The 13306-nt window shown below is 41.2% G+C and overlaps 1 protein-coding gene across 4 annotated transcripts in view; it reads right to left on the bottom strand.

Moving 5' to 3' along the window:
• Window positions 1–5985: 5985 nt before the first annotated feature.
• The window catches only part of LOC143905242 (uncharacterized), a 29683-nt gene continuing 22362 nt past the window's right edge, over window positions 5986–13306 (bottom strand). For 2 of the 4 annotated variants that reach the window (XM_077420535.1, XM_077420543.1), the window contains exons 4-8: window positions 9584–10219; window positions 9003–9204; window positions 8704–8752; window positions 8079–8385; window positions 5986–7440 (exon numbers count right to left, since the gene is read on the bottom strand). In XM_077420535.1, coding sequence (XP_077276661.1) covers window positions 7262–7440; window positions 8079–8385; window positions 8704–8752; window positions 9003–9204; window positions 9584–10219 — 1373 coding nt within the window. In that variant the 3' untranslated portion in view covers window positions 5986–7261. The remainder of the gene's footprint in view (window positions 7441–8078; window positions 8386–8703; window positions 8753–9002; window positions 9205–9583; window positions 10220–13306) is intronic. The other 2 variants (XM_077420550.1, XM_077420553.1) reach the window with 2 other exon arrangements.

Genomic DNA, 13306 nt, shown 5'->3' with positions numbered 1-13306 from the left:
TGTTTGCGTTAAAGAAGCAGAAAACGTAAGCTACCGACAGAGAGAGGCGGGATGCGGGATACGAGATGGGAGATCCGCGATAATCCGCTCATCTACCAGCACGCGGACCTCGCGGCTCGCGGCCGGTGGGCGAACGGAGAGGTCGGAGAAACAAGAGCAGGTAGACGACGAGCGAGAGAGAGAGAGGGGGGGGTATGAGGGAGGGAACAGGGGGACACGAAGATGCAGAAGAAGAAAAAGATAGCTCGGCCGTACTCGAAAATAGAAACAGCCGCGTTGACACTCCGCTACAAATTGTCCGCGTCATGACGCCGCGCCGCCGCCGCCGCGCTTTAAGAGCCACGCGTCTCTCGCCGTGGTTTCTGCTTCTCGCACACGGAAGAAAAAAAAGCCGCTGACCGGAAAGATGATGCCTGAAAGAGGAGGAAGAAGGGGATGGGAAGAGCAGAGCGATCGATAAATCTCCTTTTCCTGTCGCGAGACGCTTCCGCGTCCGATCTCTCTTGATCTCTAACGGCTGGTCTATTTTCATCGCTACGCGCGACACAACAGCGAGCGTAACGCGCCGTCCGATAGTCCGCTATGTCAACGATTGTTTTAATTTATTTCACTTCGATTATTTTCTCTTCCTTTTTTTACTTGTTTGTGCGATTTACATAATCCTAAAGGAACACATTTTACTCGCGGAACGAACGTGGTTGATGGATAATTAGCTTGCTCTTGGGCGGCGAGACGCGGAGGAATCCGTGTTTCTCGACGCTAGTTCTCTTCGAGTTCTCTCTGTCGAGCCATCGGGGAATTCATGACCCCGCTTTTCTACGGGGAGGATCATCATAAATCGGTCGGGCGATACCCGACACACTCGCGGCTCGTTTGACCGATTTTCTTTTTTCCGCGCGACGCTCAATTAAATCCACTTTTAACGACTGTGCTCACCCGGTGCATTAACGGTGCCAGTAGTGTCTAAACTTCTGTTGCTATAATCGAATTAGGACGAAGCGAGAAAAATCCACGCGTGTATCGAAAATAGATTTTTTATCGTTCGATCTTTTTCTGCCGGAAAATAGGATATTACTTCGGTTTTTCTTCGGCATGTAATTGTCCCGAGAGAAATGCAGCCACGCACGTCCAGCAAAACTGATTTCCTGATTTGTCGGTCCTAAATAAAATAATAAGAAAAAAGAAAAATAATAACTTGAAGGTAATAAAATGAATTCTTGCTATTTGTCGTTCGTTTAACGCTAGGTTTTATTTATTTATTTAACACGATTACGTTCGAATATGAATACCCAAACAGAGTATATATAGATAAACGAATAAGTTTTTTTTTAAAGATAATTTCTTAATTAAGAGGAATTCAACACTTAATCTATATTCTGCGAAATTATCAGTTATAATTAATTATCTTTCACCGATTAATTTTACTCACTCAATAAAAAAAAAAGATTCCTTTCGTTTATCTTTTATTTCCTATAACATACTTACGAACGCAACAAGTTTCGCGCATCATTTCGGCTCGCGATTGACCGTAAAGGCACGTAACAATAAAGTTTTAGTTTTAATCATAAAAGCCGTAAGAAAATAGACCAATCACAGTCGATTATTCTTCAAGCGCGAGATTACGATTACAACTAAAACATTGTTACGTGCAATGGCCTTAAAATTGACTAAAACGCGAAAAATACTTCTTTTTCAGCTCAGAAGAGAGTATACACAGGAGCTATACACGATGCACGCACAGGCAGCGTCCCGTGAAGCTGCTAATAGTCGCCTAAACGATCGCGTCCTCCGCCGTCGCTATATGTCACGATGTCACCGCCGCCCTCCAACTTACACGCATCGCCACGCATGCACGACGCACGTGCGTGTGAATCCCGTGCGTTCCTCCTGGTTCCTCCCCCGAGCGCCTCTGGCACGCGAGGTCGTCGCGTACTCCCTTTCCTTACGTCCGTTCGTTCCGGACCGAACCGCGCGAATTCATCCGGGTAATAAAAGCACGCCCGAGAGATCGCAAGAAACGTTCACATTCGCGACAAATAAAGATGTGATCCTCGAAATGAGGGTTTCTACACAGAGAACATTGTTCCCAAATTTTCTTCGATTTTCTTTCTTTTTTTAAATAATTAAAGCTCGCTTTTGGACTATCTCTAATTCCCGTGAGATTTTAAAATCGAAATCTTATATATAATTTTAATTTGATATGACGTGTGTATATTCTAATTCTAATGTATATACTTTATCTGATTCTTCTAATGTTTTTAAATTACGCGACACGTAAAACCATGAATAAAATTTCATCCTGAATTCTGACGTAAACAACGAATCGTAACAATGTTGAAACAAATGTAGAGTTCTTCGTAGATACGGAATAATTTCACTAAACTAAACGTTTGATTTGTCAAATAACCAATTAAGATTACTTCGAGCAACTTTTGAGTAAAGATTGTTTAAATACTCATCAGTAATAAACAGGATTGATTTCCCCATACGCATTTTACGAGCACGAAACGTGAATCAAAGTTGCGTACAGCTGCTGCGCGTCATTCAACGAACGTTCTTTCTCCCGCTCGTTGTTCGGATCCGGATACGGCTTATCTCCGGATTCTCAAAATCTTTTCGGTGATAAGACGATGAATCGCGAACTTCCGTCATAGAACTTAGCAATGTAATATAAAATAATAAGTTATAATATAATATAAATATTTAATAACATAAAATAAATAAGCTTAACAATTTAATTGAGAGTATAGTGCTTCATCGAATCTTTGATTGATTAATTTTACAAAATTATTAATTAAATTACTAATTATTAATTAAGTTTAACCAAGCTGTTGGGATGTTGGAACATCAAAACGCACGTGCACGCGCAACATAGCTGACTCGTGTGATAATTGAACTTTTTATTATACGTTTTAGTATCGCGCTCTGTAGTACATAATGCGTGGCTAGCCGAGTCCGCTATCGTGTCTGTTTGGATAAAATGGATCTGATGTTTACGTTGAGCGTGTCAAACTGCGTCATGTAAAGCATTCGTTTCTGAGAGACAAAGGAAATTCGAGGGATTTATACGGGAGTTCGAAGAAGGATGAAATGATGCCTCCTCGAATTTCGATTCTCTCTCCTAAATCGGATAACGGGTACGAACTTGAAAAAAATATCAAGTTATTAAAAAGAATCTAATCAGCAAAGAACTGGCGCTCATTGATATTCCGAGAATCGCGATTCCAGGAAGTCCTACGACGATCAGGGAAGTATTAGTATAGGCATCGAGAAATGTGGTTAGGTGCAATAAATAAGAATCTCATTGCGCGTTTCCAGAAAAATTCCAACTTTATTATCTTTCTTCGTACACATATTGTACGAGCAAGACTGGCCTAAAAAGGAGTGCGAGCAAGTTAGCAAACGTAGATATAAAAACGTAAACAACAGTATATAATCCATACCTTTCCAAATAAACGAGCTCTCACTTTTAAAATAGAACTTCATTTTGCCGGAAAAGGATATATATATGAATATACATTACGTCTAAAGCCTCGTGTCCACGATGCTATAGAAATCGGATATCTCGGACGGAAAAAGAATTGACCGATCGCGCATTGTTCAAATGGGATTGCTTAATTCTTTCTCCGTCCGAGATCTCAGAGCGATCTACATTCCACGTTCGCTTCATCTTCGTATACGAAAGAAATGCGTGCCATATTCTTCGACGTCGAAGACTCGCCTCTCGCAATCGTATATATATCCGGCGAAATTTATTTGCGGTCCCCAGGAGAAATATGCCATAACGGCGTCATCGACGTGCTCCCTCGCGCGGGTTCCCAGGCCGGAAAGCAAAAGATATGCACGTGCTATTTCCGCGTCCGATGTACGCGCGGTGTTGACGCGGACGACGCGGTCCGCGCTCCGTAGCGTTCCAGATTTTACAGCCCACGGCCGACGGCGCACGGCTTGTTTTGCAAAACATCGTTACTCGCAAAACATTCGCGCCGGCCATTGGTCCAGTTCGCTCGCCCTCTTCCTCTCCTCCCCCCGGTGCACGCTATTCTCCTCCAGGCGTCCTGTGCGGGAGACCCCTGCGCTAGGATGCAGTAGCGCGAAACCGCGTAGAAACTATTCTCGGGCAACCGGATTTTTCCAAGTTTCTTCCTTGCGGATCGGTTATTTCTGTCCCGCGATATATTAAAATGTTGAATAAAAGCAGGCAAAGCCCCTCGTTAACGGAGTTAGAAATATTTAAAATACAACGTTTTAAACATGTATAATATTGAATATGACATTTATCTAATAACGCGTCGCGTTGTGTAAATTGGAATGATATTTATTTGGTGTATTACATAATATTTATTGTTAGTATGACGTTTACATAATAACGCGACGCGTCATATTAGGCAAATGTCACGCGTGCAATTGCATATTTTAATAATAATTTTTATAACGTGTTGAAAGTGGAGCTCGACATTTTTATACGTTCTCGGATTAGATTCCCGTAATTGTAAATTAAAATATCTAAATCGAAATGGTTTAATAACAAAACTCTCTCGAGCAAAAAGTGACTTCCTGAAAGAGAATTGTACTTTTCGATGATAAATAATTAAGATTTATTTTCATGTATAGTCGCTGTTACACTCTTTCTTTACACGTGGATTTTCACCACTATACCGCAGCTGCCACAAAGTGCTCATACACGATCTCGGTGTGTAAATAACTTTAACACGGAGCGTTACATTTAATAGAAGCCAATTTTAGTGGTTTATACATATAAGATTGATACGCGCATATTGATTCGTATAAGTTTTCTTAAAGTCGTTACTATGTCTACGCTAATTTTATATTTACATCGTAATCATCGCAGAAACAATTTCGTTCTAATCTGCATGGTTCACATAAAACGTACATTTGTACGATTAAACATATATGTATAGCTCTATTAAATTCTATATATTTCTATATATCTCCACAACAAGACGGCTTTTCTCTACTCTGAATCACTCTTCTTATTACCATGGGTTCGTACTAACTAAGAGCTACCGCTTCCGCAAACGTTCATACCGCAATAGAAATATCGTTCGATCGTTCCAGCGCAGCGCAAAGAAACGCGAAAAGCGCGCTTAAACACGTAAAAATTTTGCGCGCACCGTCGGTCATAACTCTCGTATCTGGAATACGTTTTTTTTCTTCTGTTAGAATCACACAGGTCTACAAAATTTTATGTTTTTTCTGGAAAAAAAAGTATTATTTTTTATAGCTTTTTTTTACGCTGAATCCGAATCCGCAAGCAAAAATGATCACATTAGGAGCACATTAGGAGAAAAATGGAGTTAAAACCTCCCAAAAACGCATTTTTGACTATTTTTCAAGATTAGCTATAATAAAGTACGACGATTGCCCTATTCTGGTCCTCTGCAAAACAGTAAATTAACTATTGCATTACAGCACTTTTAATAGATTTAATACATAGGATTGAAGATGTTTTTTTAATACAAAATTAAAAAAAAACTTGTTTTATTAAACAATTATATTAAAAACAATTTTTGCTTAACCCGAGAACGGGCACCTGGGGCTATTTAAACACTCTAGTGACGAAAAAATAAAATTCACGTCACTGTAATTTTAATTAATGTGGTTTTTTCGTTTTTAAAATATTTTTGTTTCGCCTTACTTTTTTCGGAAAATGTTTATTAAATCTATATACATATTGTTCTCAAATACTGATAAATTATAAAACAATCAAAAATATGCAATATGTAATTAATAACAATGACTTTTAATTGGGATACAAAAATATCCACAAGTGACTGTTTATTTAAAAAAATAAATAAAGCGTCCGTTCTCTCTCTCTCTCTCTCTCTCTCTCTCTCTCTCTCTCTCGGGTTAAAAAACATCTCCAATCTCATGTATTAAATCTACTTTTGAAATTTTAACTATTTGCAATGGTTTTGCAGAGGTCCAAAAAAAAGTTTGTAATTAAAACGTGTTTTTAAGGGCTTTAACCTCATTTTTCTCGTAAACCTGACGATAGGACATCTTTGCTTGCAAATTCGGATTCGGCGCACAAAAAACTATAGGAACCTACTTTCCTCTTCCCGACCACAAAATCATGCAGACTTGTGTTAATTAATCCAGAATGTTACTACGGATACGGAGTTACTACGTAACTACGGATCACAAGAGTATCTCGCGCGAACAGTCACGTGAGGTGTCCCGTAAAATTTTCTGCGACACGACCGAGATCAGAGTGATCGGACTCGATAGAGTTTCACGAGCGATGATAATACCGCCGGATGTCCTCTTGGGCGCGATATATATCACACGCGTGTTACATTTGAGCGGCGCGCGTATACAACAGGGAGCGGCGAAGAAAGACGAGAATACGGAAAGAAACGCGTTTTCTGTTCTATCGCGATGGAAACGATATCTCATTTTTTCATTTCCATAGTGAACAAACTCCCTTTAGTGAACAATCTCCTCATAGTGAACAATCTCGCCTCTCTCGTCAAGATATATTAAATACTGTCAAGCAGTCGAAAACAATGCGCGAAGATAGGGGTATTTTCAAACGTGTTACATCGTCGAAAAAACGAGGGTAAAACCGAGAAATTTTCACGATTATATCTTTCACGATCACCCTGCGTGTCGTTCTCGTTTCACGCGGCGATCTGCGACCGATCGGGACCGCGACAGGGCGCGATCGCAGCTGTCGATGTCGCTCTCGCGAAAAAGATTCAGAGGGATCGCCGAGAGAAATCATCATAGGTATCTCATCATAGGTGTCTCGTAATATTTTGCACGATAAGCGCGGATTACCTTCGTACGTATTGCGTGTCGCTTACGTATTTAACGAGCGTGAACGAGCGCATCTAACGCAGCAATAAAGATGCAGCACGAGGTATAACATATATATACCTTTAACATCGAATTAACACAACGATAGCAATTACACAAGTTTCACAAACGTTTACGTTGTACTTCCCCGCCCCTCCAAAAACATCGCTAAATCGATTATCTTCAGACATTACTCGATAATATTTGTTGAATATAATCCGCATTATACCGCATTATCGTCGAGAGATGCGTTTCCGCGGGGTCGCGCATGCATCGCTCACCGTTCGTCGAATAGCGAATCCATCTCGTCGCGATCTAACGCGCCGCGCGACAGATCACGTAGGATCGTCCCTCGATCCTCGCGACGTCGCGCCGTCGCTTCGTCACGTGGCACGTAGCGCTGCTGCTGTTTGACGGCGTCGGTCGGTCCCTCACGCGTTCACATAAAGCACTTGGAACGCGTCTGGAACTCCATCGGCGCGAATCCGGTCGTGGAGACGCCCGACGACGTCGCGGAGCCCATCATGCCGGACGGGACGCCGACGCCGCCGACGCCGACGCCGACGCCGACGCTGGTCGACACGGCGTTGGTCCCGGGCTCCTCCTTCACGTTTACCACTGCGACAATCGTCAGACGATTCCAATGAGACCGTTAAAGAGAGTCGCGTTATATGTCGCGGTATTTACGACCGCCCGCCCGCGTGAAAAAAAGGCCTGTTCGTTTTAGCTTGATTTCTTCGTACGGTTCATCTTTTCACTTTTGCTTTTTACGTTGGGGAGAAAAAGAGAAAAGATGAACCAAGAAGTTCAACTAAAACGAACAGGCCTAAAATCTCGATGTATATTAGCCCTAGCTAGCCACACTTATCTTTGAGTTCTTAATTCGCCACGTTCCGCTCGACTTTGTCGCATTATTATTTTCATTCTAATTAATATTTTTAAGCTTGCAATGTAGGAATTGAAAGTACAGAGTCTGAATAACATGTATACGATAATATCAGGTCAAGAAAATGATTTTATAAGAAAAAGATTGCAACTAGAAAATCGCGAAAAACATTCAGCGGTCCACTGCATGTGACGAGCTAGGATTAAATTGTCATGCGTCTCTCACATAACGTCATCCGACGCTCAAGTTCAATATGTGTATTCTGCGAACGCGTTATACAAAATGAAATTATACAAAAAAAATGGACAATTTGTTTGAAATCGCGTTAGGAAACGTTAGGGTTTTAAATTTTGATTAAAATAGCGCTCACTTTCGGGCCAGTAGCATCTCCCGGGCATCGTATCCGTGGCCATCGCGGATTCGTGCCTCCTGCTGCACGCGGCGAAACTGCTGCCGAACGTGCCGCCGCCCATGGAGCCGGGCGATCCGGCCGTTCCACCTGGAACATCCAGGTAATTGCCTTGAAACGCTTTGTCTGGTCGTTCAGCGTTACCCCGCTCGACAAAAGAGGGTGCAAAGTGCGAGAATAGTGACTCACTTAACGAACTACCCAATTGACTGTAGCCGTTCATAGCCGGGATTTGCATCGACTGCATCGGCTGCAATTGCGGCTGCAGCTGTGATCAAAGAGACCTCCAATGACTCGGCCGAATTATAATAAACTATTTGGGTATTCGCACGTGTCGCTTATGAGAAACTAAATTAAATTACTGTAATTCAACGCTAATACTTTCACGAGACATGAATCTAAAGCAAAAATTAAAGAAAAGTTTGGTAAATATAGATGATTTAGGCGTTATTCTTCATTATAATAAATTAAAGAAAAGTATTGCTCGAAGTATCCTTCCGTTGTAAAGATTCTCACGATATAAATAAAATCTATAAAAGAATGTTAATATAATGGACACATAACGATCTTTAGCATGAGAACTCACCGACTGGCAATGGCTATATGAGAGTTGCGACTGTTGGAGACTCCATGCGCTACAATGAAAATAAGTTTAGTACTAATTCGAGGGGGAATATATTATTACAATTAAGATACACACACACATTTTTAATTAATTAAGATTTAGGTGTTGTCGAACGGGAGTCTTTTCTCGCTCTAAGGTCTTCAGTCGTGAACTGAATTCGCATAGCGTACTCTCTAAATCTGAATCAGTGAATGGTCACTGATTCAGATTTAGAGAGTATGTGATAATTATTTCATGATATTCTGGAAAATATTGAATACCTCGTATCGTATCGCGTATAAGAGGTGGGGGCGTACGAAGGGGGTGAATGGCCGAAAATGTTCCTGGGTCCCAGATGTACGTGGGTCGCCGAGAACGGATCGCCGAAGAGCGGTTTGTGGTACGGAGCGTTTCTGTAGGGACGCTTCATTCGTCTCCGCCTTCGGTAATTGCCGTTCTCGAACATATCTTCGTACTGCGGATCTACGATTACGCAGAAAACACGTTTTACAACGAATACCCACTAGGACGCAAACAACTTGCCTTACTTGCCATAAAAATGTATAATCATCTAATTGTTTAGATAGACAGTGTAACTCTTAAAAGGAATTAAAGATATTTTCTTTGAAATACATTGTGAATCAATTTATATCTCTATAACTTCAGCTCTTTGGTTTATAAGAAAAATTCGTTGGTAGAAACAAATAGAAAGAAAATTCGGGAATTGAAAACCGCGATGGCAAAGTCAAAAACTAGAAAATTAACAATTTCCAATAATCCTTCATAATTCGGCCACTTTCGCAATGGAGACGAATAAAGCTGATGGTAAAACGTGCGATAATGAAAAATGGCATTAATTTACCGAGCGTCCAGAAATTGCCTTTCCTCTCGCCGCCACCCTCTCGGGGCACCTTGACGAAGCACTCGTTCAGCGACAAGTTATGCCTGATCGAATTCTGCCATCCCTTCTTGTTCTTCTCGAAATACGGGAACTTGGAGGTGATGTAGGCGTAGATCTCGCTGAGAGTCGCCCTCTTCGCCGGGCTGTGCTGTATCGCCATGGCGATCAGGGCGACGTAGCTGTAGGGCGGTTTGCTGTTCGTGGCGGTGGAAGCGCCGTTGGCGCCGTTGTTGGTGCCGGTCGCGACGGTGGTCGCGGTACTGTCGGTGGTGGCCGCGGTGGGCGTGGAGGGTGCGGACGGCGTGGAGGGATTGCTATTGGTCGTGCTGTGAAGGGCACCGACGGGCGACGAGCCCTTGTCGTCCAGGTGATGGTGCGTCGAGCCGGCGGCGGCGGTGGTGGTGGTGTGCATGGAGACCACCGAGCTGGGGCTGTGCAGACTGTGATGGGGATGATGATGGTGGTGGTGGTGGTGGTGGCTCAGGGAGACGTGGTGCGTTAAACCACGGCCCAGGCTGCCCGGCACCGACGACGAGTCGAGGTCCTTCGCGTTGCCGCCGATGCAGCCGCTCTGCAGCTCAGACACGAAACCGCTCACTGAAACAAACAATATATGAGAAATTCCACTTTCCCACATCTGTATGTATATCTGGTGCGTATATATATTAGACGCGAAATCTTTTTATTAGACAGAAGTTAATATTTTGTTTCGCCACTAATAATTAACAAATAGTTATTTATTTTGACCTGACTGGCCACCTTTATTAAATGTTAACTTGTCACGACGTTTCGACCATGGGTTGTGGCCCTTATGATAAGTGGCAAATAACTATTAAAATAAAATAATAAAACAATGAGGAAATTTTCTTTGCCAGTGGATAAATAACACAGTAATGAGGCTTTTTTTTTACTATAACTGATAATTTTTATTAATAAGTCTCACGACGTTTCGACTCTAATTCGAGTCCTTTTCAAAAGTATAATGTTCTAACAAAGACTTTCCTAGATCTAAAGACTATAAAGAAATAGAACGGAATTTGTTTAAGCTACAAATAACTACGTGAGTTCATGGATTAAAGAGAAAAAAAAATTAATAACGTCGTGAGACTTATTAATAAAGATTGCCAGTTATGGTCAAAAAAGCCTCATTACTGTTATAAAATAATAAATAACTATTTGTAATCTTTTTATTAGTTCGATGCAAAAGGTTCGTCACGTATCTCAAATAAAGTTAAAAAGATTTTAGCAAAATCGGAGTAAGATTCTCACTGCGAATTTCGGTATACTCTTCGTTCCGTCTAGAACAAAATTCTATTATTCCAATAATAATCGCAATTTTCTACTCCAACCTTATTCAATATAAAATTTGATAGAAAAACGGCAAATCTTTTGTACCGATTACTTTTCCAGTGATAGTTGTTGATGAGCGGCAAGCGGCAAGCACAGTAAGTTTTTGTAGAAACTTTCATTCGATTTTGAATATCGTAATTCTTTTTCTTACATAAACTTCCGAAATTCTTGTAGCTCGCCCGCACATATACGATCACTAATTTAATATATTCATAATTTAATTTTGCTTTGATGAAGGGAAGCATTTTAAGTTGCGGCACCGAAATTATCGGAAAACCGAGCGAGCGATCGCGGATTCTGAGACGACGATCGGACGTGGCGGTCACTCCGAGAACCTGGACAATGGATCGAGCGTTCCATCCATCGATCGACTGATCCGCCCGCGCGTGAACGTGCCACGCAATTCTCAGAAATCTCGTCCGGGCAAAACAATTGACCTATTTAAAAGGAACTTGTGTGCCTCGGGACACCCGAGGCCCACACGGGTTTTATGTTTAGTGCCAGGAGTCGATATATGAACCGATAAAGCACGAGCGAGAGAGAACGAGCTCTAGTAGCGTGCTCCGGCGATATTGAGATAACGCCGTTTCTCAAATTAACCCTTTGACGAGCGCGAGCTTTAGACGTCTGACTAATTTTTGGACTCGTAATAGGCGCACAGCTTAAAGATTTTTTTTTTTAAGCGTACGATTTATGACACATAAAGGATAACGATATAAAATCAGTAAGAGTATATAATAATAAGAACATTTATTCTCAGTAATGCGTTTGCAAAAAGCACGAAGATTTGCCGTGTTATGCAAAAGTCTGATAACATGTTTTGCAGCAATATTTAATATTCTTTCACGAATCTGTTTTTTGCATTAAAATCGCAAAACGGAAAACCCCGGAGAGAGAGAGACGGCGACGGGAGAGAGAGTCAGAGAGAGAGGGAGTCGCGTGTACTCGGAAGTGCTGCTGCTGCGTACGAGAGCGCACGGGGGGGCAGTATCGAATGCATCGGTGCCCCGCGGCACGTGTAACTGGAACTGGATGTAACAGGACACCGATAACTTACGTGCGCACCGCCGCGGGCGAAATAGGGAAAGAGGAAGAAAAAGAAAGAAGCGGCGATAAAAAAGCGAACGAACCCGGAGCGATATGCAAAATGCGGATGAAGCGGAAGAGCGAAAGTCAGCTTGACCACTCTTGACAAAAGTTTATCTAATTTAACCGACGCAAACAAGGCGGTCATCGTTCCATTATCGTTGTTATCAAATATCTCTCATTATTTGGTATAGTGAAATCGTTAATAGAAAAATGGCCAAACATTTCTTTATCTATTCCTGATTTTCAAAATTAACAATTGGCTAGTCTACATAATAAATTTTTACATATTATAGATAAAATCGTTAGAGATATCATAATAAACATAAATAAATTGTTCTGTATATATAACTTTTTCTGTCAGTTTCCTTTAATTTGCTTGGTCTTTACATCATATTGTCTCGAGAACGGGGAGCACGAGAGTGATCACGGAGACACGTTGACGAGCAAATTTGCGGTTTACACCACCGTGTAATTGACATCGTATTACGAGTCGTTAACCGCGGACGTTAACGGCCGCACAAATTGCTTTGTGCATGCGTAAAGCGCGAGGGAGAAATTCTCAAAGTGCGAAATGACGATCGTAAGGAAAGCGGGGAAATGGGACTGTATATCTTATAAAATCTCTTCGCGTCGCGATATGCGACGTAAAGACTCTATCCCTCAAATTATCATCTATTAAATTATAAATCATGGATGCTTATCAAAGCATCTACGAGTAACGAAAGAATGTAAATCATGTATATATTTCTCTTTGTCTCTTTTTTTTCTCTCTATCTTTAATATTGTTAATAAATATTATTAAAAGCTGTACTATGTTTATATTAAAGCTACATGTTATAAGAACGTAACATATAACACAGTTTTCCATTAAACTTTAATATATTAAAATTATTTTATTTTATTAAAGTTATTATATTAATAAAATTACGTAAAATATCGTTTTAAAAGACCTTCCGTTTGAAATATTTATTTTTCCGTTACACACATGCAGTTCGAACTTTCAACAAAATACTAAAGAAATGAAAAATTTGCTTGAAAGCGCAATGATATCTAACGCTAAGGAGAAAAATAGCTTATAGAACTCAGGGTAACATCTTGCGATCTCTCGGTAATACAACGATCACAACGTTGAAAGTTGTACGCCGTGTGTGTATCTCGATTCGTTGCACGGGAAGGTATTACGTATCTAACAACATTGTCCCGGGTTCGATGATATACGGTTACGGCTTGCGAAAACGCGGACAC

This window comes from Temnothorax americanus, unplaced genomic scaffold (assembly GCF_048541705.1).
Source record: "Temnothorax americanus isolate GAGA-0224 unplaced genomic scaffold, ASM4854170v1 Scaffold11, whole genome shotgun sequence".
Lineage (NCBI taxonomy): Eukaryota > Metazoa > Arthropoda > Insecta > Hymenoptera > Formicidae > Temnothorax > Temnothorax americanus.
This window is presented reverse-complemented; position numbering and strand designations above follow the sequence as displayed.